The 26,169-nt window shown below is 52.4% G+C and overlaps 3 protein-coding genes across 3 annotated transcripts; all 3 read left to right on the top strand.

Moving 5' to 3' along the window:
- The first annotated feature begins 2,017 nt into the window (after positions 1-2,017).
- LOC144247856 (uncharacterized) lies at positions 2,018-4,987 on the top strand. Its single transcript, XM_077789519.1, has 2 exons — positions 2,018-2,700; positions 2,887-4,987. The coding sequence occupies exons 1-2, from the start codon at positions 2,577-2,579 to the stop codon at positions 4,146-4,148; spliced, it is 1,386 nt and encodes a 461-aa protein (XP_077645645.1). The 5' UTR covers positions 2,018-2,576; the 3' UTR covers positions 4,149-4,987.
- A 13,196-nt stretch (positions 4,988-18,183) lies between these two features.
- Positions 18,184-19,267, top strand: LOC144247859 (uncharacterized). The gene is given in 2 exon segments (XM_077789524.1): positions 18,184-19,152; positions 19,155-19,267. Coding segments are annotated over 2 exon segments (600 nt in total). The 5' UTR covers positions 18,184-18,632; the 3' UTR covers positions 19,235-19,267.
- A 3,390-nt stretch (positions 19,268-22,657) lies between these two features.
- Positions 22,658-25,734, top strand: LOC144247857 (uncharacterized). Its single transcript, XM_077789520.1, has 3 exons — positions 22,658-22,877; positions 24,177-24,255; positions 24,442-25,734. Exons 2-3 carry the CDS (start codon positions 24,222-24,224, stop codon positions 25,617-25,619), a joined length of 1,212 nt encoding a protein of 403 aa, XP_077645646.1. The 5' UTR covers positions 22,658-22,877; positions 24,177-24,221; the 3' UTR covers positions 25,620-25,734.
- Positions 25,735-26,169: the final 435 nt, after the last annotated feature.

The raw sequence follows: 26,169 nt of genomic DNA on the forward strand, positions 1-26,169 counted from the left end.
TGACCAAGGAATGTGAGGTAGAGAAATAGGAAAGAGGTCTCAGGGACATAAAGAATTAGGAAAGATCTCTGGCTCGGACTCGGCAGCTGCCGGGGAGACTTGCAGAGCGCAGCGCCTTTCCCAATTCCTGCCACAGGACGCACTGACCAATTTCCTGTGAAACACTCCTCCAGTGTCCTGTGAAAATTTAAAAGTTTAATAAAGGACAATAGGAGACAACAACCATCGAGCAATGATGTTATAGCCATGCTGTTTCTTCACACATAGCCAAGAACTCCCCTGCTACTTTGGAAACCTTCTTGAGATACCATTTCCAATGCATCAGCCTGTTCTATATTCATAAACAATTATGCCGTATTAAAGGTATATTATAATTGTAAGTAAAGTTTATAAAATTCTAATAATTCTAATAATTATTGTAATATCTAATAAAAGTGAATTTTATTAAACTTACATTGGAAGTAAACTTTTCCTAAATCTAATTTACATATTCCAAGAACATTTTAGTTTATCTCCTCCTCAGGTCTGCTTTTTTAGGGCATGCAGATTCCTTGGTTATTATTTTAGTCCATTTTTATCATAACGTTCACCTTTGGGCCTTAGTTCATGCTGTCTTCAGAGGGTGAGTGCTGAGAGGTGCATACCTGTAGCAGGTGTGCTCATCCTGTGTTCCTTGGATGTGATCGCATCCAAGCAGGCATTGCAACACAAGCAGACTAGATTAGCTATTTCACTAAGCTTAATTAACAACACAAATTAAAACTATATTTTTACAACAGAGTTACTTTAACACAACCCTTATAGAAGCCCTTTTAATATTTTCGAGAAACCAATGTTATAATATGTATCTGTACCGCTGCTCAGCGGTGAGTCCGCAGTTCCCGGGCAGAGCCGCAGCGCCCAGCGCTCCCCACTTGCATCTCACCTGCGCCGCCCGCTCGCATCCAGCGAGCCCCGGGAGCGGGATTTTGGCTGGGCGGGAGGGGCACGGGACGGACGGGTCTGCACTGGGGGCCCCCGAGCCCCCTGCCCATCGCCGGGGGCTCCGGGGGGTTTCTCGCCCTGCCCGAGAGCCGCTGCTGCTGCGGCCGTGGGGCAGAGGGGGAGCGAAAGGGGGCTCCGGGGCGGGAGCGGAGGAGGAGGAGCGGGAGGAAGGGCAGCGGCAGAGAGGAAGGGGAGGAGCAGGAGCAGGAGGAGCGGGAAGAGGAGCAGCGGGAGGGGAGCAGAGGAAGGAAGGAGCATTGCGGGGTGGCAGGGCGAGCCCGCGGAGCCCGCAGCTCGGCTGGCCCCGGCAGCATCGCATTGCCCTGCGTGCCGCAGGTGAGCGGGGAGGGGAGGCTCGGCCCGAGTCTGTGGCGGCAGCTGCGGGAGGGGATTCTTTTGGGGGGGGTTTGTTGGGGTTTGTTTGGTGAGGTTTGGACCCCGCCGATTGCGGAGTCATATCCCAGATGTCGGTGATGTCCCAGATTTCGGTGTCGCAGGGAGGGGAATGTTTTAATTTCTCTGAGGAGGGGATGTTTTTGTCTGTTGCCGGAGTGCAGAGCTGAGCCGTAAATGGCCCCGGGGGGATTTGTCGGGGCCCACGTGGCGCTCGGGCCGGAGCGGCGGGCGGGCCATGGGTTTTGGGGATGAGCGGGAGGGGCGGGGGACGAAAGGCGGGAGCCCCGGCGTGGGGAGAGGGGCGATAGCAGAGCCGGGGGGCTGCGGCAGGCTGGAGGGGTGGTGGAGGCGGGGGATGAGTGGGCGCGGGCGGGCGGAGCCTGAAAGTCTTGTCGGGGAGCGGGGGAAGGCGTGAGTGCGCGGAGTGGGGGGGATGCTGGAGAAGGGGGCTCAGGGACAGCTGGGAGCCACGTTGGAATCAGGGGAGGATGAGCCCTGGGACTCCCAAAGCCCCTCAGCCCAAAACTCCCTCGGCATGGCTGAGCAGGACCCGGGACAGGCGGGAGATGTCCCGGACCCACAGAACCCCCCAGCAGCTGTGGGAAGAGGGACCCTCTTAAACCCGAAGCAAGGACACTGGAAACAGGGAACTCCTGGGAGAGGTTTTTGGGTTTCCTGCGTGATTTTTGGACGATTTTCTGGCTACCAGACACTCGGTGGCTTCTCGGTATGGACTTGGCCTGTGGGATCTTCAAAGGCAATGCACTTGTTATAAATTGAGGCAAATAATTTGATTCTACCTTTTAAAATAAATTATGAATTTTATTAATTACAGCAAGCGATAACAAGCAAACAGCAGTGTGTGCAGCCGGGGTGTCTGTGCTCCGCCAAGGCCTGACACCCCTCCCTCTCTTCAGTCACTTTTTATACTTTTCTTGAGAGTTTCACATACTTATCTCCTCTGCGTTGTACTGGGCTGGCAACAGCAGATTTCACAAGCGGGGTGATCGGTCTCTTCTGCTCCGGTTATCAGTTTCAGCCAGTCCTGCAAGATCTTTCTTACATATATAGTCATTACATTGTTTCACTATATTTGCTTGCAGTTACCAGCCTTGCCCAAGCCTGCAAGTTCCATGCCCCAACCCCTACATTTTTCCTCTATCCTAATTTCCCACTCTTGATGAACAAACAAGTCAATGCAGTTTTTTACACACCCAGCTCTTGTTTTTACCCCGAAGCAGAATTTCCGATTCCGAAGCCTTATCTGGAGAGAGGAGGAGGCTGTGATGAAGCAGAAATTGCCCCGGGACCTCCAGGCAGGTGAGGAGGAAGGCAGTGCCCCTTTCCCCCTGTCTCCTGCTCCATCTCCCAGCCCAGCAGGGCCCCCGGCTGCAGGACAGCCCTGCTGCCGATGCTCTCCTGCTGGGGAGGCACTGGGGGGATCTCCTTGCCCTTCCCTCTGGCAGGGAGGCAAATCCCATCCTCTCCTTGTCCTTCCTCCCCTAGACAAGGAGCTGAGGCTGCAGATCAGGAAGAACAAATCCCCACGGAAGAACCTTGTGTCTGAGCTGCTTTTGAGTGGCTCCTTGGTGCAGGAATCCAACGGGGAGGAAAAGCCCCAGAGATCCTGCAGGAGGAGGGGCTGCAAACCGAGCCCAGGGTGCTCTGAGGAGGAAAGACCCACCCTGTGTGAGGAAGGCAGCCAGAGATCTGGCCAGGGCTCTGAGGTGGTTGTCCATGAGAAGCTTGATGATGGCACGAAGTCCCACAAGTGCTTGGAATGTGGGAAGAGTTTCCAAAAACACTCCCTCCTGGTCCGCCACCAGAGGATCCACACAGGGCAATGGCCCTACGAGTGTGGGGAATGTGGGAAGAGCTTCAAGTTCAGCTCTGAGCTGGTACAACACCGGAGGATCCACACCGGGGAACAGCCCTACGGGTGCGGAGAATGTGGGAGGAGGTTCCGCCTGAAACACCAGCTGGTCCAGCACCAGAGGACCCACACCGGGGAGAGGCCCTACGAGTGCGGGGAATGTGGAATGAGTTTCAGCATCAGCTCCCAGCTGATCGTCCACCAGTGGACCCACACCGGGGAACGGCCCTATGAATGTGGGGAGTGTGGGAAGGGCTTCACGAAGAGCTCCCACCTGCACCGCCACCAGATGATCCACACAGGAATACGACCCTATGTGTGTGGGGAATGTGGGAAGGGCTTCCGTGACAGCACTCTCCTGATCATCCACCAGGCAATGCACACTGGGGAAAGCCCCTACACGTGCTCAGAATGTGGGAAGAGCTTCATGGCGAACTCCATGCTGAAGGTCCACCAGAGGATCCACACCGGGGAGCAACCCTACAAATGTGGGGAATGTGGGAAGAACTTTAGGCAAAAAGGTATCCTTATAACGCACCAGAGGATCCACACTGGGGAGAGGCCCTATGAGTGTGAGGACTGTGGGAAGAGTTTCAGACACTACTCCCGCGTGATTGTTCACCAGAGGATCCACACTGGGGAGAGGCCCTATGAGTGTGAGGACTGTGGGAAGAGTTTCAGACACTACTCCAGCGTGATTGTTCACCAGAGGACCCACACTGGGGTGAGGCCCTACAAGTGCAGGCAATGTGGGAAAAGCTTTCGCCAGAGATCCAACCTGATTGCCCATCAGAGGACCCACACTCGGGAGAGGCCCTATGAGTGTTCTGAGTGTGGGGAGAGGTTTCAGAGCAGATACCGTCTCCTCAAGCATCAAAGGATTCACACAGAATAGAGGCCCTTCCACTGTCCTGATTGTGGGAAGACCATTAAGAAAGACTCCACTCAGTCACACCTCAGTAGACCCACACTGGGGAGAGCCCCTAATAGTGTCCCAAGAGTGGGAAGAGCGTATCCCAGACCTTTACAGTAAGCAACAGGAAGAGAGGCAGGAGTAAGGGAAGCCCAACAAGTGCTCTGTGTGCGGGAGGACCTCTGTGTGCTGCTCCAACTCCATCCCCCATTGGAGGACCCCCATGGGATGATGCACAGTGGCCCTCGTTGGGCAGAGACTCAGTGCTGGAGCTGAGTGATTCACTGGCTGGTGGTCTCCACATGTTCCTGGCTCTGTTTGGGCACCTGGATGCAAGAGGAGCTGAAGGGGACATGGCCTTGGACAGTGATATGGGGAGTCATGGACATGGAAGGAGACATGGGCGACACGGGCATGGGTGGGTGTCGTGGTGTGTGTTTCGGATTGTCATTCCGTTCTAGTAGTCAGTTCTATAACCCCCTCCGTCTTTTCTATTTTTATAGCAAATTTGTAGCCCCTGTGTTGTTCCTATCTCTCCTATGTTGGTGTTTTTGCCCAAGGTGTCCCTCTCCCCAAAGACCTGCCCTTTTGTTCCCTGTCCCTGCTCCCATTGAGTGTCAGCCCCTTCCCGTGCCTGCCCCTTTCTCTAGAAACTTCCCTCTCCATTTTGTATCCTTGGAGGAGGCCCCAGGGATTGGTTTCGATTGTTCTCCTCCCCTGCGATCCCCTCTTGGGTTAAACATTGGATCCCCGCCTTGTGTTCCTGCCCAGGTTTCTCGCAGCTGGTTAAAGACTGTGCCGCCCCTAAGGCCTCCCCTGGATATCAGTGGTTGTGTGCCTTTGTTCAGGGTCTTTCTGTCCCTGACCCCCTGGGAATAAGCCCCTTTGGAAAACACACAGAGACCTCTCCCTGTTCCTTGTGTCCCCCTCGACACAGTCCCCCTGTGCCGTAGAGCATCTGTGCCCCACAGCCGCAGCCCAGGTTCAGCAGCTTTCTGGGGGCGGCCGCTCTCGCCGACGGCGTCGGGAGTGAACCGGGCTGAAGGAATCCGGCACCGCAGCAGCTGGGGAGGGGGAGAGCCATGAATGGGGATATGGTGGCGATCCGGGCGTGGATGGGGACGTCAGGGGACACGGACATGGGTGGGGACACGTGGGGGACAGGGACATGGGGGGGGACATTGGCTTAATTTTAAAAAATATCAGGCTCCAGCATGGTGTAGATGAATGGGGGCAGAGATCTCTGAAGTTTGCTCTTGGGGAAAGAGGTTTATTGGGGGTGCAGAAAAGTCCTGTCTCGTGCTGCCAGATGCGGCATGTGGCAAGGCTCAAAGAGGTGGAGGAAGGGAGAGACAAAAGGATGCTCTAGGAGAAGGGAAGCTCCTAGAGGGGGAGGAGGTTCCAAGGGAGGAGAAGATCCAAGAGAGCATGTGCCACTCGAAGTCCCCTTTTCAAGGAGGTTCAGGGTGGGCTGGAACAAGGCTCGGGCCAATGGGGTTACAGGCACTTGATTTTTTAGGGGAGGGACAGAGGTGCGGGTGAACCATACATTTTTTGGGGTGTGAGATGGAACAGTCCACTTGACCCCTGGACCCATACGTAGGCAAGGATGCTGTCCGGCCAGCTGGGAAAACTGTTCTCATCCTGGCTGTGTTATTTATGGATAATAATATTTATCTATCTTCCCCGTTTCGTTAAACCATTTGAAAGCTAAACACTGACTTAATAACTATTTGTTGCACACTCTGAGCTATATAGGATATTGCTACTGAAACTACACTTATTACTTTTAAAACAATCAAGCTTACTTAACAGAGTTCCTTCAGCCAAGGTGCAAAGCTCAAACCATCAGATAAACTGTTCAGATAGATTACAGATTATAGTAGGGGTGGCACTGATTTCTTTACTGAGCCAACATTTTAACTTGTTTTACTGTTTTAGTATAATGGAAGAATTTAGCTGAGGTAGCATTATCAAAACCTTCTGGGGAAGGTTCTTTGAACAGATTGAAAAAGGTATATGTCAGCTAAAGAGATGGTACCAGAGCCTGCAGACTTGGCTAAAGCAACCCAGGCATTTGTCTTGGGTTGGCTTGCAGGTGAAACTTTATTATGAAAACTAAAACAAAAGAACAAGAGCAACAACAAGGGAACAAAAGCAACATGTGCGCGCAAACAAAAAATCTCCATTCTTTTCTTGGGCTGTTTTTGGCAGGTCATTTCTTCTTGGCTCTGCACAGTTCAAGTCTGAGCTTTTGCCTCTTGGCTTAGACTTGCAGAAACACTGCCTGGTATGGAGGTGCCAGCGGGCTTCACATACTTCGCTGGGACCCATTTGAATCCTTCACCTGTGAAAACACAAGCAAACCCTCTCCCCCATGTTACAAATTTGCATGGACCTTCTATTTGTCCTGGGTGTAAGGTTTTGATTAAGACTGAGGGGTGCCCTTTTATTTTTGCTCTTTTGTTGTTCAGAAAATGTCTATAAATCAAGGGGTGAGACTCTCCTTCAGAGCTATTTAGAAAATTGTGAGCATACAGGGCATTGCTCAACTTCTTTTGAGGTGTGGCCTGATAAATTCCCCTTTTCTGTTTTAATAAGCTGCGCTTTAGGGTTTCATGTTTTTTCTATGGTACTTTTCAAGAGTTGTTTACCATTAGAAAAGGGGATACCACCATTATTTGCTGCTTTTAGTAATTTTCTCTCATCGTGAGATGGGACAACTGTCCATTCTCTGGGACCACCAGGTTTCTGGCTGAATGCCACAGGCATGGACTGGGGATTCAGACTGTCTTCTTTGTGAATATCACGTCTGAATGCATGCCAGTCTAACAGTTGGAGGTTATCAACACCTTTTTGGGAATCCTGTGAAACTGAGGCAGTGGGGGTAGTATTGGCAGGGGTACCACAGAGTTCTGTGTGTCCTGTATTTGTCAAAGCAGCTGCTAGGGTCCATTCTTCTCTTTCTCGCTGCATGCCAAGCTGTGGTGGATTATTGTGTGAACCGGATGCAGGAGCTGCTGGCAGCAGAGAAGCTGCTGGTGGATCTACAGCTGAGGTTTCCAGAGGCTGCGAGGGCGGCGGTGTGGGAGGAACTATTTGTAATGCGGCTGTAAGAAGTATTGGGCGTGTCCCTGCGGAGGGACGTGGTGGTGAGCCTGGAAGTGGTGGTACCAGCCGCGGCAGCAGTAGCAGGGCCCCCCTTTCCAGCTCTTGGGGCCTTGGCATCACTGCCAGAGGGTGCAGGGATGCCGGCTGAGTGCAGACCGCAGCATGGTGTGCATGGAAAACGGGGGGCTGCATCAGAGGCGCCGCAGGGGCGACAGGGAGCGGTTTGACTGGGGGCATCACGAACTGCGCATTCACGGGGCACATCACTGAGTCCGCACAGCGAGGCATCAGGGTGGCCGTGTCTTCCTCGCAACTGGAGGGTCCAGGGGGCTCGGGGCGGCGCCGCCGGCCAATTGTCGCGTGTTCACGAGTGCGGGAGGTGGCGGGTTCTTGATCTGGGGCTCCGGGGCATCCCCCTGTGGTTGGGGGGGCTCTGGCTGGGGGAGTGGCGGCGTGGGGCTTCCCACTGATCGCTGCCGTGGCGCTGGGACTGGGGCTGTGGTCACGTGCTGTCGCGGCGCGGGTGGCATCTCGCCCCAGACCACAGGGATTCCCACGGGAGGCTGCGGCAAGCCGGATGCGGCTAGCGCCGGTTCAATTGTTTGTAAAAACGTGGCCACGTTGTTTTGTAATAGGCCAGCGAAAGTAGCGACCACTGCGGCCAGGGACGCCGCTGAGGGTGCAGGCGGGAGGGCCAGGGCGGCTTTGCTGGCCGAAAATGCGAGAGTCCGTGCCGAGTTGCGCGGGCTGGAGGATAAGGGCGTGGCAGGGAAAGCGGTGAAGGGGGCGCAGGGGCGGAGGGGGCTGCATGGGGGCGAACCACGGTGAGGGCGGGGTCGTCAGAAACCGCGCCAACAGGCAACATGGCCGGGTCCGGTTTCTGTGGGACAAACAAGTCGGCCACAGCTCTAAAAGCTGGGAGCAAATCACAAGCGTTAGGATACTGTCGTGAAATATCAATAAAAAGTCTATTTCCAGCTGAGTCCCAAAATTCTCTGGTAAAGGCAGCTGACCTCTTAGTGTTAGGGAAGTTAAGCAGGACCCATTCCAGGAGGCTTTTTAACTCTTTCTTAGACAAAGTACTGTTATGACTACGTAAGAGATGGTTAAGTTGCTTATAGAGATCTCTATCAAGGGCAGAGTGGGATTGTCCCATTTTTTAGACCTGTGTAGCTCACCTCGATGTCGTGAAAGCAGGGTCCTCTGTCGAGTTCCGACGTACCTCCTGTCAGAGCTCAGGACACTGCGGGGGTCCCCGAGAGCTCCGGATTCAGACGTCTCTCCGGGACGGGTTTTCCGTGCTTGGGACCTCCAGACTTCCCCCTCAGGGCTTCCAGTGCAGGCAGTGCTCTCTGCACGTGGCGGTGTGCCACAAGGCTCCTCACAGAGCTCAGAGTCGCTGCAACTCCGCAGCGTTTCCTGTACTCGAGGCAGGAATCTTCCAAGAGCTCTGAAAGCTCACTACTTAGAAACGAGCTGGCGTGCTGGGGTGCTTGAGCAATGATTGCCTCGGCAATTCTTTAAAGAGCTCCGGCTACAATGTTGCCTAGTAACGAAATGCCGTGCTCACGACAATGATGAGGAGGCTACCACAGGTAATTTAGTTACCGTGCATGGAGAAGTGCCCCACGGGTAGAAGGGCTGGAGACATTTTCACAGACATCTGGATTCCTTTTCCTCGTTGGGCGCCTCTCTGTTGAATATTTCTGCCTCTCCAGGACGGTTTGGGTGAATGTAGACAGCGATCTCTCAAGGCTGCTCTTAGATAATGAGGTTTATTGGGGATGCAGAAAGGTCCTGCCTCGTGCTGCCGGATGCAGCATGTGGCGAGGCTTGAGAGGGTAGAGGAGGGGAGAGAAAAAACGGTGTTCAAGAAGAAGGGAAGTTCTAAAAGAGGGGTGCTGCGGCCCTGCCCCAGACCACTGTCCTCAGTCCCGGCTAGCTCTCCTGCGGGTTGAGTAGGGCTAGTGGAAGCACCCTTCACTGTACCAGCGGGGCTTTGGAGAGTGCTTTGTGGGTCCTGAGGTCGCTGCTGATTCCAACGGCAAGGAAATTAGGAGAGGCACTTGTTGGGGGCAAAAATCCGATGTTTATTGAGGTCCTGGGGATCCAACAGCATCAGAGGGGGCCAGCCAACAAGTGCAACTCGAGGGTGCTGGCAACATGTTACATAGGGAGAGGGAGGGGGCCGATCAGCCAGTGGGGGAACAGACAGGAGATACTCTTCTGGAGATTGACATGTGGGGGATCCAGTGAGGGGTAGAGAGGGTAGGGGTCCCAGGCCCTCATCCAATCACTCGGTGCCCTGGATGGAAGTTTCTAGAGGTAGGGGAAGGGGCACCAAGTGACAGACAAGGCACCTGGGAGGGGACAGGGGACTGACTTGGCATTTTCTAGGGAGACTGACACATGAGGGAAGGCGGGAAAACTCAGGGAGAAACCAATACAGTATGGGGATACACTGGAACAAACCATGACAGAATAAAAATGTAATAAAACATATAAAAGCGCAACTCCACATCTTCCCTTTTTTTTGTTTAAAAGGAAAGGGAAGAGAGAAGTAAAAATAACTTTTTTAATACTAAAGCCAATGACAAATACAACAGGGGCCAACAAAAGTAAAAGTCCAGTTCGAACCATGGATTGGATCTAACCAGAGTCCCCATCCTTCGAAAAGAGACCCCAGCCAGTGTGATGATTCTTTCTTGAGATGTGTTATCATATTTTGCATTTTGTCTATGGTGGCACGGATGTCCTCAGCCTTAGAACTTAGATTCATACAGCATTTGGCCAACGTAGTCCACATGTTAGCCTGAGGCTGAGGAATAACGCATGCCAGCTGGAGTCTCATGTTGATTGTGATGGTGAGAAGGATGAGGCTTAGTGTGGGTGACATCCTGGGTTAGATCCAAACTGGGAGAAATTCTGAAAAATAACTTAAAGATACATTAATAATCAGGGTAGGGGAGGTCTAGCTCAAAAGGGAACAAAGAGCCAAGGGAGCTGGAAAGGGAAGAGGTAGACCCAAAAAGGGAAGATTTTCTCTGCCTTCTGAAGGCAGCATGTCCCACCTGAGGATTCTCCGGTTTGGCTTGGGCTGACGGCCTGACAAATTTGGAGGGGACCCATCTCAGGCCTGAGGGTGTGGAGACACAAGCGTATCCTGGTCCCCAGGTGACTAAGTCATAGGGCCCCTCCTGCCGCCAGGTCTCGGGATCTTTAATGAGGACCGGCAGCTTTTCCCTGACCTTCCCCTGCTCGTAGTTGTTAAAGTGCCGAGTCATTGGCAGATTTAAACATTCAAAGGAGCAGTTAAGAAAGTTAATGGTAAAGAGGGCCCGCGCTAATTGAACCTGGGGGGACTCTACCTTCATTACCGGCTGTTGCTGTTTTAACATCCGTTTAAGACTCTGGTGAGTCCTCTCCACCACGGCCTGGCCTGATGGAGAACAGGCGATGCCAGTCTTGTGTTCTATTCCCCATTGCTGTAGGAAGCTGGTGAACTCCTTGGAGGTGTAACCTGGGGCATTATCTGTTTTGATTATTTGGGGACACCCAGCATAGAGAAAGCCTGTTTCAGACTTTTCTCGATATCTGAGGCTTTCTCCCCTGTGTGGGCTGAGGCAAAAACTGCCCCAGAGAAGGTGTCAACGGAGACATGGACGTACTTCATCCTCCCAAAGGAATGGATGTGAGTAACGTCCATCTACCACACCTCACAGGACTTCAGACCCCTAGGGTTGGCCCCTGCGCTCACCGATGGTAGGGGGAGCGACTTACAGGACGGGCATGTGGCCACAATGGCTCGAGCCTGGTCTCGGGTAAGGTGGAACTGTCTTACCAGACCTGGTGTATTTTGATGGTAGAGCTGGTGGCTTATTTTAGCCTGTTGGAATTTATCAAGGAGTGACGCCATTTGCATGGGGGCGGCAGCAAGGGAATCGGCACGCCTATTGCCCTCGGCCAAGAACCCCGGCAGGTCGGTATGTGACCTGATGTGCATCACATAGAACGGCTGCTTTTAGTGGGATGCTAACTTAATTAATTTTGAGAGCAACCTATTCAAGGCATCATTGGAAACACCTCGCAGGATTGCATCCTGCACTCCAGACACTACAGCTGCTACATAAGCCGAATCGGTGACCAAATTAAAGGGTTCAGAGAACCGCTCGAAAGCTCTAATGACTGTGACCAACTCAGCTACCAGAGGGGATCCTTCCACCTCAACATCTGCCTCCCACCACTGAGTTTGAGGATCTTTCCAAGTCACAACAGATTTGTGGGACCCTGCAGACAAGTCAGTAAAAACTGTTAGGGCTTTCAAGGGTTTCTTGCTCTGAATTCGCTTTGTTGATAGTGTGAATTGAATCTCTGAATTAAAAATTTTGTGGACTGGTCTCAAAACTGAAATTTTGTCCGTGTTGCTATCTAGAGCAAATTGTAATGATTCATTTTCCTGTAACAGGTGTTCCAACATAGCCTTTGTGAATTGACCCGATTCCAATTTAATGGGAATGTGAATGCATTCAAAGTCACATCCTGCCAACTCATGAATCCGCGCTCTAGCCTTGCGGATTAGATCTGCCGCCAGCTCTTGTGGTCGTGTCATTCTCTTGGACCGGTGGCGACTTAGGAAAACCCACTCGATGATGGAGAGTGGGTCCCTTCGGTCCTGGTTACCCTTCCCTAGGGTGTCTGTCCACTGAAAGATAACACCACGGAGGTGTGGCATTCTGCCCAATATGATGAATTTGAAGGGCAGACCCAGATTGTACCGGTGGGCCTGCCTGGCAGATATTGTCTCCTGAACCCTGTCTAATGCAGCCTTGGCCTCTGGTGAGTTCCCTGGGAGAACTAGGCTCTTTCCCCCCTTTCAATAAATCAAAAAGGGGGGGCTAGGTCTTCGTTAGTGATACCTAACCAGGGTCTCACCCGGTTTAAGGATCCACACAGCTGCTGAACGTCAGCTAGGGTCCGAATGTTATTTTTGATTGCCAATTTTTGCGGAACAATGGTCCGCTTGTTTGTTTCCAAACCAAGGTACCTCCAGGGTGCCATCGATTGAATTTTATCTGATCACAGCTCGAACCCCACAGCAACCAACACATCGGTTGTTAGGTTAAGCGCGTATGTAAGTAAATCGCTGTTGGGGGCACAAATGAGTATGTCATCCATGTAATGTTATCATGCCCTCGGTGGCTGCACGCACAGGGGACAGCAATGAAGAAATGTACCACTGGTAGATGAAAGGGCTATTTTTCAGGCCTTGGGGTAGAACTCTCCAGTGATACCTGTCCATTGGGGCTTCTCAGTTAGTGGAAGGAACTGAGAAGGCAAAAAGTGGCGCGTCCTCAGGATGTAGAGGAATTTGGAAAAAACAATTTTTTATATCAATGACTGCCAATTCCCAATTTTCAGGTAACATTGTGGGGGACGGCATCCCTGGTTGGAGAGGGCCCATGTCTTTAATGACTTTATTTATTGCACGAAGGTCGTGGAGGAGGCACCACTCGTCTTTGCCACGTTTTTTGAGAACAAAGATGGGGGAATTCCAGGGAGATGTTGTTTCCTGGATGTTCCCCTGAGGGAGCTGCTCATCCACGAGCTCCCGGAACGCTTTGAATTTTTGTTTGTTGAGCGACCACTGCTTTACCCAGATTGGTGTATCCGTAAGCCAATTCAACTTCTGAGTAGGACACTCCTCAGTGGCCACTACCCAAAAAACCTGGGGGATCGGTATGTCAACTGTGACCCCCATTGGGCCATTAGGTCCCTCCCCCACAAGGGTTCCGTACAGTCTAAAACAAATAGATGTAAATAAGCCGATTGTCCATTTGGCCCCTCAAATTTTACGATGTTCTTTGATTGTTTGGCCAATTGTGAACCACCTACACCCTGAATCTGTCCTGCCACATCCTGTAATTCCCATCGTGATGGCCAGTCCCGCAAGGGGATGACCGTCACGTCTGCCCCTGTGTCGAGAAGTCCATTGAGATATTTGTGCTCCCCGCCTTTCCACATGTAGCATGAAATTTTAGGTCTTTCCTTCCCCAGTATCTGGGCCTGACACGCCTGGTAGATTTTGTCAGGTGACTGCTTCCATATGTCTTTGCGGAAAACTGGAGGCCCAGATACAGGAATGGCTTGGGCGATGATTTGGCCCTTGGGGAGGAAGACTGGGAAGTGAGAACAGTGCAGCCACAAGACCAAGTGTTTAGGATGTGCAGATGTCAGACTTGGTGCAATGGTGATGTCGACTGGTGTGAATTTTGTGTCCCCAAAAATGATACACTTACTGTGGAGGTTCCTCCAGGTTCCGGGGTCCTTGGTGTCAATGGTAATAAAGTGCCGATCAGTATCCTTCAGATGTAAAGGTTCACTCAGAGCCAACCTATAGGGAGAGAAATTGGATTGAGTATTAAGAATGGGCCTGGGGTGGTCGGGATCCCGGCCAAGCCAGGCTTTTGAAATGAAGTTCACATCCTCCCCCATATAGGCTGGTTCATCAGCCGTAGTCAAATCCGACAGGGTGTCGTTTCTGGTGGTGATGTCTTTGTCCCTCCCCTCCTCGGATGTTGATTGTCCCACCATATTTATTTCCGCACGCAGGGAGAGACTGCGCTGGTCCATTAGTTTTTTGGTTCCCCCCCTGGGTTGGGGGCACCTCGGCCTTGCTGCTGCTGTTGGAATTTTAGAAGTCGTCCCTCAATGGGCATTGTGGAGCCCAATGGTCTCTTTTATTACAAAGATTGCAGGGTCTATCTGAATTAAATCCTCTTGGAGGTGGCCTTGAAAAGCAGCGTTTGGGAGCAGGAGTAATTGATGGGGTGGCGGTTTCAGCGAAGGAGACTCTCCTGGATGGTGCTCGGGGAGTCCCCTGCAAGTCTCTAGGTGGGATGGTCACCTTGCGGGAGCAGACGTCCAGCATGCTTTGTAATGTAAGCTCCGGATCGAGAGGGAGACTCAAGATGGCTTGCCTGCATGCCTCGTTGGCATTTTGCCTGGCAACCTCGGTGATCATGCCTCTCCTGAGGCCCTCGTCTGGAACCTGTGCCTCAATGGCTCAGCATAGACGATCCACAAAACTCACAAATTACTCTAATGGCTCCTGCTTCATAGATAAATAGTTAATAATTGGGCTGGTAGGCCTTAGTTTAAAAAAGGTCTTCTCCACTGCCTTCGCACTGACTACTAAAGCCTCCCTGGGGATCTTTTCAGCCTGCTTTGGCCCAAATTCTCAATCCCCAACCTTGCACAGATGGTCAATTGATAACATTCCCCCATTCGCATCCACAGAGGTTTCTGCATTAGCCCAGAGGAATGGCAAAAACTCCCTCACCTCCCGCCTCCATGCAGACTCCCAAACTAAAAACTCAGCCTGAGTTATTAAACATGAAAAGAGAGTCCACATGTCTGCGGGAACATACTCTGTGGAGGCAAGTGTTGCCTTTAACATCCCTCAAAAAAACTCGCATTCGCGGCCGAATTCCTTCTGGGCTTTGCAGAGGTCCTTGATGACTTGTTGAGGAATGGGGGACCACTGTGCGAGGAGGCTGCCCCCCTGCTGTGGGGTGAAGGTGACAGGGGCATCAGAGAAGGCAGGCAGGGAATGGGGCAGGCCAGAGTTCCCACGCTCCCCCTGCTCCGAACCCCAAAGCGAGGGAAGCAGGGGAGGAGGAGGAGGCAGAGTCAGGGCCAGGGGGAGTGGCTGATGGAAAGCTCTCCCCAAAGGCGGAGCTGGGGGACAAGGTGTTAAATAATTCAAAAGGGGAGGTGACTGAGGTGGGTGGAGGAGAGAAGTGGGCGGGAAAATCTGGGGAGTGGAAGGGGTTGGCTGTTGGTCGGAAGGGGTTTCGGGAAGAGGCTGGAAAGGGATTGTGGGAAGAAGGAGCACATGTGGAGGGAAAAGCCATGCGGTCCCTGCCATCTTGTGTCCTTTGAGAAGAGGGGAAGCCATTTTGTGGACTGTGGGATAAGGGGTTAGGAACAGGATCGGGGAGACTAAAGCTTACAGAATGTCTAGGGGACAGGGCTGTACATTGCAGGGAAACAGGGAAACAGGGAGAGTCCAGAGTAGTGCCAGCACTGTCCTGGTAAGGGTCCCGAGGATTCTCAGAGGGGCCAGAATCTGCCTGTGGACATAGCCAGGATGCCTATCTAAGAATCCCCGGTTTTTGGAAAGAGGGAGAGGAGAGAGGGGTAGGATTTGTAGAACTGGGATTTGGTTTGTCAGCCGATGGCTGTGGCAGAGCTTCATAATTGTTTTATATAATATCCCTAATATGCAGTGCCAAATAAGTAAATTTGGAAAGGGAAGGATCCCCCCTGTTTGAGGATTTCCCTTGCAACGTGGTGCCAAAAGGGGACTTGGTATAATGTGGTTGCAGAAATATCTGGGAAGCTCTGTGACACCCACCGGACAAACCTTTTAACATCTGATTTTTTAAACTTTTTCTCCCCTCCAACTAGGATACCCACAACCTGGGAATAGATTCTCCTCTGTGGCATGGTCAGCTTTGCACCCATGCTGACAGATTTTAAAGGGTGCCACAAAGTCTACAGCTGGGAGAATTACAACGAAAAGGAAAAGACCACCCTGAACAACTTAGACTAACCTGCCCTTCAAGCTCCCCGCACCCCGGGAAAAGGGAGCTATAACAAAAGAATGTGGGGTCTTTCCCCTACACCCAGGGAGCAAGAAAAACCCACCCAAAGAGGGAATCCCTCCCCCCAACATTGGGGAAAAAAGGAAAACCCTCAAAAAGAGCAGGAGTCTAAGCCCCAAGGACCCCCTCACTCACCAGCAAAGAGGGTCCGGTCACATCCAGGCAGAAACAAAAAAATCCAGGCTGCAGACACGCCCAAGGGGGAGCCAACTCCGGTGGTGCTGGCTGGAGCTGCCGGCCCCGTCCCTGGGAGGGCCGCTCACTAAAACGTGAGTCTGCTCCCACCAGGGTAATTTGACGGCTTAAAGGATAAATCCACGGGTCTCCTGGACTCCGAGGGGTCCTCTGCTGTGGGGTCAGGCTCTCTTCTGGCCCCCCGGCAGGAGCCAAATCACCACGGCCCCGCCCCAGACCACTGTCCTCAGTCCCGGCTAGCTCTCCTGCGGGGGCGAATAGGGCGAGTGGAAGCACCCACCACTGTACCCAGCTGGGCTTTGGAGAGTGCTTTGTGGGTCCTGAGGTCGCTGCTGATTCCAAATGCGAGGAAATGAGGAGAGGCACTTGTTGGGGGCAAAAATCCGATGTTTATTGAGGTCCTGGGAATCCAACAGCATCGGAGGGGGCCAGCCAGCAAGAGCAACTGAGGGGTGCTGGCAACATGTTCCATAGGGAGAGGGAGGGGGCCGATCAGCCAGTGGGGGAACAGACAGGAGTGACTCTTGTGGGGATTGACATGTGGGGTATCCAGTGAGGGAGAGACAGGGGAGGGGTCCCAGGCCCTCATCCAATCACTCGGTGCCCTGGATGGAAGTTTCTAGAGTTAGGGGAAGGGGCACCAAGTGACAGACAAGGCACCTAGGAGGGGACAGGGGACTGACTTGGCATTTTCTAGGGAGACTGACACATGAGGGAAGGCGGGAAAACCCAGGGAGAAACCAATTGTTATGGTTTGACACAGGCACAATGCCAGTGCCCCCATGAAAATGTGATTTCTTTTTTGAATGCTGTGAAGTGGAATCTAGAACAGAGTAAAGCAGGCCTATGCTTAATAACAGGAAAAAAACTTTATTAAACTACTACTACAAAAAGGAAAAGGAAAAGGAAAGGAAAAAAGGAAAAAAACTACACAAACATTAAACGAAAACCTTGCAAAGCATTCCTCCCCCTACTACCCAACTCCAACAATCCACAGTGAGACACAATCTGGACTCTAATTAGGTTTCTATCTTCCAGATAATCGATACATAGTCTATCGAGGGAACAGAGTCTCTCCTGTGCCACAGACTCTCTAAGAAAACACAACTCTACATCCTGTGTTTCCATGTTATTCATGGCACGGCCCAGAGAAAAAGTTTCCTATGGTGACCTTTCTCTTTTTCATGCACAGTGCTCTCACTACCAATACATGGATGGACAGACTGCTTTTAGGATTTTTCTTTTCAAGGATGCCCTGCCAAGAGGGGAGAAAACAACAGTTCAGTTTTTCATTGTTTGGGACCGCAGTCCCCCCCATTTTTCCATTTCCCCTGGGGCCGAGGGTTCAAGAATAGAGATCTTCTTCTTTTCTCTTTTCTTTGAGGATAAGGGGGCGCCACCACAAACCCCCTAACCTTTTCTCCGTTCACTCCACTTTTGTCTTTTCCCAGCTGAAGCAGGTCTCTTGACTCACTGGCATCTTCTTTAAACACAGTCTTTCTTGGAGGAGAAGATTGGTTCAGGTTGTGGCTAACATGGAAAAGTCTAGCCAAAAGCCACTCCTTGTCCCACTCCCATTTAGAATTCCTCCTTCTAACATCCCAGGGTCCAAGGTGTCCCTCTTCCTCTCTTTCAAACTAAGGAGGGGAAAGGAAAATTCACAAAGCTTTCATTTCTCAAGGAAGGGTTAAAAGTCCGAACTCCCAGGGATGGCTCAATGCCCAGACATCCAGCAACTCCCACGCACTGGGCACCTTGCAGCTCCCCCTGCTCCTCCTTCCTCGCGGTGGAATTGCTGACAGAACTGCCGATGTCTCTTTCTCTCTCTCTCGGGAGAGAAACTCTGGGGGGGGGAATGGAGACATCCCAGATTTCTTCCACCCTTTTATCTGCAGGGGCCAGCCCAACTGCAGTCCTTCCACTACCTTTGGGCCTACCTCAGTCAGGCCATCGGCCTTCCCCTCCCCCTCCCAGCTCATGGCTGGGCGGGGGAAGGTCTGCACTGTGTGCTGACTGGAACCAAAGAGAACTAGCTCTCCTGGGAATTCTCCTTTAACCCCTTCGTGTTCTCAGAGGCGTGTCTACCTTCAATTGGTCAATATCCAAATTGACCTCTTCCTTCCGGAAAAAATTCTCATTCCGTGTAAAACCACGACACCAATACAGTATGGGGGTACACTGAAACAAACCATGACAGAATACAAATGTAATAAAACATATAAAAACGCAACTCCACAGAGGGAAGGGAGTTCCAAGAGAGCGTGTGGCCCCTCAAAACCGCCTTTTCAAGGAGCTTCAAGGTGGGCTGGAACAAGGCTCGGACCAATGGGGTTACAGGCACTTGATGTTTTAGGGGAGGGACAGAGGTGCGGGGTGAACCATACATCATTTGGGGTGTGAGATGGAACAGTCCACTTGACCCCAGGACCCATATGTAGGCGGGGTTGCTTTCCGGCTAGCTGGGAAAACTGTTCTCATCCTGGCTGTGTTATTTATGGATAATCATATTTATCTAGCTTCTGCAACAGAAGGCAGCCAGAGATCTGGCCAGGGCTCTGAGGTGGTGGTCCATAAGGAGCACGGTGATGGCAAAAAGCCCCACCAGGGCTTGGAATGTGGGAAGAGTTTCCCCAAGCGCCCCGTCCTGGTCTGCCAGCAGAGGATCCACACTGATGAACGGCCCTATAAATGTGGAGAATGTGGGAAAGGCTTCACAAACATCTCTTACCTGAATCATCACCAGATGATCCACACAGGGATACGACCCTATGTGTGTGGGGAATGTGGGAAGGGCTTCCGTGACAGCACTCTCCCGATCATACACCAGGCAATGCACACTGGGAAAAGCCCCTACATGTGCTCAGAATGTGGGAAGAGCTTCATGCAGAACTTCAAGCTGATGGTCCACCAGAGGATCCACACTGGAGAGAAGCCCTACAAGTGCGGGGAATGTGGGAAAAGCTTTAGCCAGAGATGCAACCTGAGAGTCCACCAGAGGATCCACACTGGGGAGAGGCTTATGAGTGTTCTGAGTGTGGGGAGAGGTTTCAGAGAAGATATAGTCTCCTCAAGCATCAGCAGATTCACACAGAATAGAGGCCCTTCGGCAGCGCTGAGTGTAGGAAGGTCTTTAGGAAGATTTCCACTTGCATCACCCCTCTGTGGATCCACGCTGGGGAGAGCCCCTAACAGTGTCCCAAGAGTGGGAAGAGTGTCTCCCAGATATATGAACTGCCCAAACAGCAACAGAGGCAGCAGTAAGTGCAGCTCTACAAGTGCTCTGTGTGCGGGAGAAACTGTGTGCGCTGCTCCAACTCCATCCGCATTGGAGGACCCCCATGGGATGATGCACAGGGCCCTCGTTGGGGAGAGACTTGGTGATCCATGGTGCTGCTGATCCACAGCTGGTGGTCTCCACATCTTCCTGGCTCTGTGTGGGCACCTGGATGGAAGAGGTGCTGAAGGGGCCATGGCTGTGTACAGTAGCATGGGGCCCACGGACATGGAAGGAGACAAGAGTGACACGAGCATGGGTGGGTGTTGCGGTGTGTGTTATAAATTGTGACACGGCAATTTGAAGTGTCTTAATTCAATAAAGCAATTTTATTTAAAATTAGCAAGCAAGTAAGGCAGGCAAAAATTCAGCGCTGGGCGGCCGGGGAGTCTCCTGCTCCACCAATGGCACGCAAAAATGTTCTGTCCCAACCTTCCTTTTATCCCCCCTTTTCTCCTTGCAGACGTGACTCTCCAAATGTAGTCTGAGTCTGGTTGTTGTGATAGCTTCTAAGTCTCTTCTTTTGAGATACAGCAAGCAGACCAGATATACACACGCCCAGGACTTTAATCTCAACCTCCTTATCACCTTGTAAGCAAATAAGCATTTCAAAGACACACCAGTACATTCTTAGCCACTATCTTATGCAAAACAAATTAGGTTAACATACCACAGTACATTCTTATGCAAACTAAGACAAGCAAGCATATTACAGTGAACAAATTATCTTCTACTTATTTCAGTGTGTGTTTTCAATTGTCATTCTGTCCCAGTAGTCACTTCTATAACCCCTCCTATTTTGTATGGTTATAGCATATTTTATTGCCTATGGGTTGTTCCTTTCTCTCCTGTGTTGGTGTTTTTGCCCAAGGTGTCCCTCTCCCCAAAGACCTGCCCTTTTGTTCCCTGTCCCTGCTCCCATTAAGTGTCACCCCCTTCCTGTGCCTTCCCCTTTCTCTAGAAACTTCCCTCTCCATTTTGTATCCTTGGAGGAGGCCCCAAGGATTGGTTTCAGTTGTTCTCCTCCCCTGCAATCCCCTCTTGGGTTAAACATTGGATCCCCGCCTTGTGTTCCTGCCCAGGTTTCTCGCAGCTGGTTAAAGACTGTGCCGCCCCTAAGGCCTGCCCTGGATGTCAGTGGTTGTGTGCCTTTGTTCAGGGTCTTTCTGTCCCTGACCCCCTGGGAATAAGCCCCTTTGGAAAACACACAGGAGACCTCTCCCTGTTCCTTGTGCCCCCCTCGTCGCAGTCCCCCCGTGCCGTAGAGCATCTGTGCCCCACAGCCGCAGCCCAGGTTCAGCAGCTTTCTGGGGGCGGCCGCTCTCGCCGACGGCGTCGGGAGTGAACCGGGCTGAAGGAATCCGGCACCGCAGCAGCTGGGGAGGGGGAGAGCCATGAATGGGGATATGGTGGCGATCCGGGCGTGGATGGGGACGTCAGGGGACACGGACATGGGTGGGGACACGTGGGGGACAGGGACATGGGCAGGACATGGGATGAACTCCCAGGGAATGTGGAGGATGGTGGGTTTGATGCAGTTGAGGGTTCTTGGGAGGGACGTGGAGTGCCGTGCCATGGAAAGTGAAATTCCAGATCATTTGGGAGCATGCCATGGATCCAAGAGGGGAATTCCCAAGGCTCCCAGGGGCTGCTTCTGCCCTGCTTCCCAAGGGAGCTCTGGTGGGGCAAGTGGCAAGGTCCAGAAGCTGTGTGGTAGGCTACCAGAGCAGACAGCAGAGGTGGCTTTGCTGGACATTTTGCAGCCCATTCCCAGCTCAAAGCTGTGGGAAGAAGAAAAGCAAAGTGAGAATCCCTGAGAGAATCCCAGAACGACTGCGGGGAAAAGGTGTGGAAGCCCCTCCTGTGGTTCCCCTGATGGGGAGACCCCTAAATCTCCTAGATTCCAATTCATCCCAAAATATTAGAAGGTTTCCACATAATTGAAGATTAAAAGCAGTGTCCTAAGCATCAAAACTTCTCAAAAGATGCAAAGTAATATTCCGTGTACCCTAAGTATGAATACGTAGGGACCCTGGCCATGGGCTGCAGTCCCAGGAGGGAGAGACACCTCTACCCCAGGGAAGGTGCAAATGAGACCACAGCACTGCAACCCACGTATTTTACTGAACATATATTTTAATTAAGATAGTATTGACCAGGAAATGTGAGGTAGAGAAATAGGAAAGAGGTCTCAGGGACATAAAGAATTAGGAAAGATCTCTGGCTCGGACTCGGCAGCTGCCGGGGAGACTCGCAGAGCGCAGCGCCTTTCCCAATTCCTGCCACAGGACGCACTGACCAATTTCCTGTGAAACACAAGTCTAGTCTCCTGTGAAAATTTAAAACTTTAATAAAGGACAATAGGAGACAAGAACCATCAAGCGAAGATGTTACATCCATGCTGTGTCTTCATTCATAGCCAAGAGCATTCCTGTTATTTGGGATACATCCTTGAGATACCATTTTCAATGTATCAGCCTGTTCCATATTCATAAATAATTATGCCATAATATAAGTAGAATTATATAATAATTGTAAGTAAAGTTTATAAAATTCTAGAAATTATCAGAATAACTATTAAAAGTAAACTTTATTAAACTTATATGTAAACTTTTCCAAATCCAGTTTACATGTTCCAAGAACTGTTTAGCATATCTCCTCCTCAAGTCTGCCTTTTTTGGGCAAGCGGATTCCCTGGTTATGGTTTTAGACCATTTATATCATAACCTTCAGGTTTGGACCTTGGTCCACGCTGTCTTCAGAAGGTGAGTGCTGATAGTTGGAATATCTGTAGCAGGTGTGCTCATCCTATGTTCTTTGGATGTGATCCCATTCAAGCAGGCATTGCAACACAAGCACATTAGATCAGCTATTTCACTAAGCTTAATTAACAACACAAACAAAAACTATATTTTTACCTCAGAGTTAATTTTAAAACAACCCTTATAGAAGCCCTTTTAATATTTTCGAGAAGCCAATGTTATAATATGTATCTGTACCGCTGCTCAGCGGTGAGTCCGCAGTTGCCGGGCAGAGCCGCAGCGCCCAGCGCTCCCCACTTGCATCTCACCTGCGCCGCCCGCTCGCATCCAGCGAGCCCCGGGAGCGGGATTTTGGCTGGGCGGGAGGGGCACGGGACGGACGGGTCTGCACTGGGGGCCCCCGAGCCCCCTGCCCATCGCCGGGGGCTCCGGGGGGTTTCTCGCCCTGCCCGAGAGCCGCTGCTACTGCGGCCGTGGGGCAGAGGGGGAGCGAAAGGGGGGTCCGGGGCGGGAGCGGAGGAGGAGGAGCGGGAGGAAGGGCAGCGGCAGAGAGGAAGGGGAGGAGCAGGAGCAGGAGGAGCGGGAAGAGGAGCAGCGGGAGGGGAGCAGAGGAAGGAAGGAGCATTGCGGGGTGGCAGGGCGAGCCCGCGGAGCCCGCAGCTCGGCTGGCCCCGGCAGCATCGCATTGCCCTGCGTGCCGCAGGTGAGCGGGGAGGGGAGGCTCGGCCCGAGTCTGTGGCGGCAGCTGCGGGAGGGGATTCTTTTGGGGGGTTTGTTGGGGTTTGTTTGGTGAGGTTTGGACCCCGCCGATTGCGGAGTCATGTCCCAGATGTCGGTGATGTCCCAGATTTCGGTGTCGCAGGGAGGGGAATGTTTTAATTTCTCTGAGGAGGGGATGTTTTTGTCTGTTGCCGGAGTGCAGAGCTGAGCCGTAAATGGCCCCGGGGGGATTTGTCGGGGCCCACGTGGCGCTCGGGCCGGAGCGGCGGGCGGGCCATGGGTTTTGGGGATGGGCGGGAGGGGCGGGGGACGAAAGGCGGGAGCCCCGGCGTGGGGAGAGGGGCGATAGCAGAGCCGGGGGGGCTGCGGCAGGCTGGAGGGGTGGTGGAGGCGGGGGATGAGTGGGCGCGGGCGGGCGGAGCCTGAAAGTCTTGTCGGGGAGCGGGGGAAGGCGTGAGTGCGCGGAGTGGGGGGATGCTGGAGAAGGGGGCCCTGGGACAGCTGGGAGCCACGTTGGAATCAGGGGAGGATGAGCCCTGGGACTCCCAAAGCCCCTCAGCCCAAAACCCCCTCTGCATGGCTGAGCAGCACCCGGGACAGGCGGGAGATGTCCCGGACCCACAGAACCCCCCAGCAGCTGTGGGAAGAGGGACCCTCTTAAACCCGAAGCAAGGACACTGGAAACAGGGAACTCCTGGGAGAGGTTTTTGGATTTCCTGCGTGATTTTTGGACGATTTTCTGGCTACCAGACACTCGGTGGCTTCTCGGTATGGACTTGGCCTGTGGGATCTTCAAAGGAAATGCACTTGTTATAAATTGAGGCAAATAATTTGATTCTACCTTTTAAAATAAATTATGATTTTTATTAATTACAGCAAGCGATAACAAGCAAACAGCAGTGTGTGCAGCCGGGGTGTCTGTGCTCCGCCAAGGCCTGACACCCCTCCCTCTCTTCAGTCACTTTTTATACTTTTCTTGAGAGTTTCACATACTTATCTCCTCTGCGTTGTACTGGGCTGGCAACAGCAGATTTCACAAGCGGGGTGATCGGTCTCTTCTGCTCCGGTTATCAGTTTCAGCCAGTCCTGCAAGATCTTTCTTACATATATAGTCATTACATTGTTTCACTATATTTGCTTGCAGTTACCAGCCTTGCCCAAGCCTGCAAGTTCCATGCCCCAACCCCTACATTTTTCCTCTATCCTAATTTCCCACTCTTGATGAACAAACAAGTCAATGCAGTTTTTTACACACCCAGCTCTTGTTTTTACCCCGAAGCAGAATTTCTGATTCCGAAGCCTTATCTGGAGAGAGGAGGAGGCTGTGATGAAGCAGAAATTGCCCCGGGACCTCCAGGCAGGTGAGGAGGAAGGCAGTGCCCCTTTCCCCCTGTCTCCTGCTCCATCTCCCAGCCCAGCAGGGCCCCCGGCTGCAGGACAGCCCTGCTGCCGATGCTCTCCTGCTGGGGAGGCACTGGGGGGATCTCCTTGCCCTTCCCTCTGGCAGGGAGGCAAATCCCATCCTCTCCTTGTCCTTCCTCCCCTAGACAAGGAGCTGAGGCTGCAGATCAGGAAGAACAAATCCCCACGGAAGAACCTTGTGTCTGAGCTGCTTTTGAGTGGCTCCTTGGTGCAGGAATCCAACGGGGAGGAAAAGCCCCAGAGGTCCTGCAGGAGGAGGGGCTGCAAACCGAGCCCAGGGTGCTCTGAGGAGGAAAGACGCACCCCGTGTGAGGAAGGCAGCCAGAGATCTGGCCAGGGCTCTGAGGTGGTTGTCCATGAGAAGCTTGATGATGGCACGAAGTCCCACAAGTGCTTGGAATGTGGGAAGAGTTTCCAAAAACACTCCCTCCTGGTCCGCCACCAGAGGATCCACACAGGGGAATGGCCCTACGAGTGTGGGGAATGTGGGAAGAGCTTCAAGTTCAGCTCTGAGCTGGTACAACACCGGAGGATCCACACCGGGGAACAGCCCTACGGGTGCGGAGAATGTGGGAGGAGGTTCCGCCTGAAACACCAGCTGGTCCAGCACCAGAGGACCCACACCGGGGAGAGGCCCTACGAGTGCGGGGAATGTGGAATGAGTTTCAGCATCAGCTCCCAGCTGATCGTCCACCAGAGGACCCACACCGGGGAACGGCCCTATGAATGTGAGGAGTGTGGGAAGGGCTTCACGAAGAGCTCCCACCTGCACCGCCACCAGATGATCCACACGGGGATACGACCCTATGTGTGTGGGGAATGTGGGAAGGGCTTCCGTGACAGCACTCTCCTGATCATCCACCAGGCAATGCACACTGGGGAAAGCCCCTACACGTGCTCAGAATGTGGGAAGAGCTTCATGGCGAACTCCATGCTGAAGGTCCACCAGAGGATCCACACCGGGGAGCAACCCTACAAATGTGGGGAATGTGGGAAGAACTTTAGGCAAAAAGGTATCCTTATAACGCACCAGAGGATCCACACTGGGGAGAGGCCCTATGAGTGTGAGGACTGTGGGAAGAGTTTCAGACACTACTCCAACCTGATTGTTCACCAGAGGATCCACACTGGGGTGAGGCCCTACAAGTGCAGGCAATGTGGGAAAAGCTTTCGCCAGAGATCCAACCTGATTGCCCATCAGAGGACCCACACTCGGGAGAGGCCCTATGAGTGTTCTGAGTGTGGGGAGAGGTTTCAGAGCAGATACCGTCTCCTCAAGCATCAAAGGATTCACACAGAATAGAGGCCCTTCCACTGTCCTGATTGTGGGAAGACCATTAAGAAAGACTCCACTCAGTCACACCTCAGTAGACCCACACTGGGGAGAGCCCCTAATAGTGTCCCAAGAGTGGGAAGAGCGTATCCCAGACCTTTACAGTAAGCAACAGGAAGAGAGGCAGGAGTAAGGGAAGCCCAGCAAGTGCTCTGTGTGCGGGAGGACCTCTGTGTGCTGCTCCAACTCCATCCCCCATTGGAGGACCCCCATGGGATGATGCACAGTGGCCCTCGTTGGGCAGAGACTCAGTGCTGGAGCTGAGTGATTCACTGGCTGGTGGTCTCCACATGTTCCTGGCTCTGTTTGGGCACCTGGATGCAAGAGGAGCTGAAGGGGACATGGCCTTGGACAGTGATATGGGGAGTCATGGACATGGAAGGAGACATGGGCGACACGGGCATGGGTGGGTGTCGTGGTGTGTGTTTCGGATTGTCATTCCGTTCTAGTAGTCAGTTCTATAACCCCCTCCGTCTTTTCTATTTTTATAGCAAATTTGTAGCCCCTGTGTTGTTCCTAT

The sequence above is a fragment of the Lonchura striata genome, chromosome 34 (genome assembly GCF_046129695.1).
Source record: "Lonchura striata isolate bLonStr1 chromosome 34, bLonStr1.mat, whole genome shotgun sequence".
NCBI classification, from domain to species: domain Eukaryota; kingdom Metazoa; phylum Chordata; class Aves; order Passeriformes; family Estrildidae; genus Lonchura; species Lonchura striata.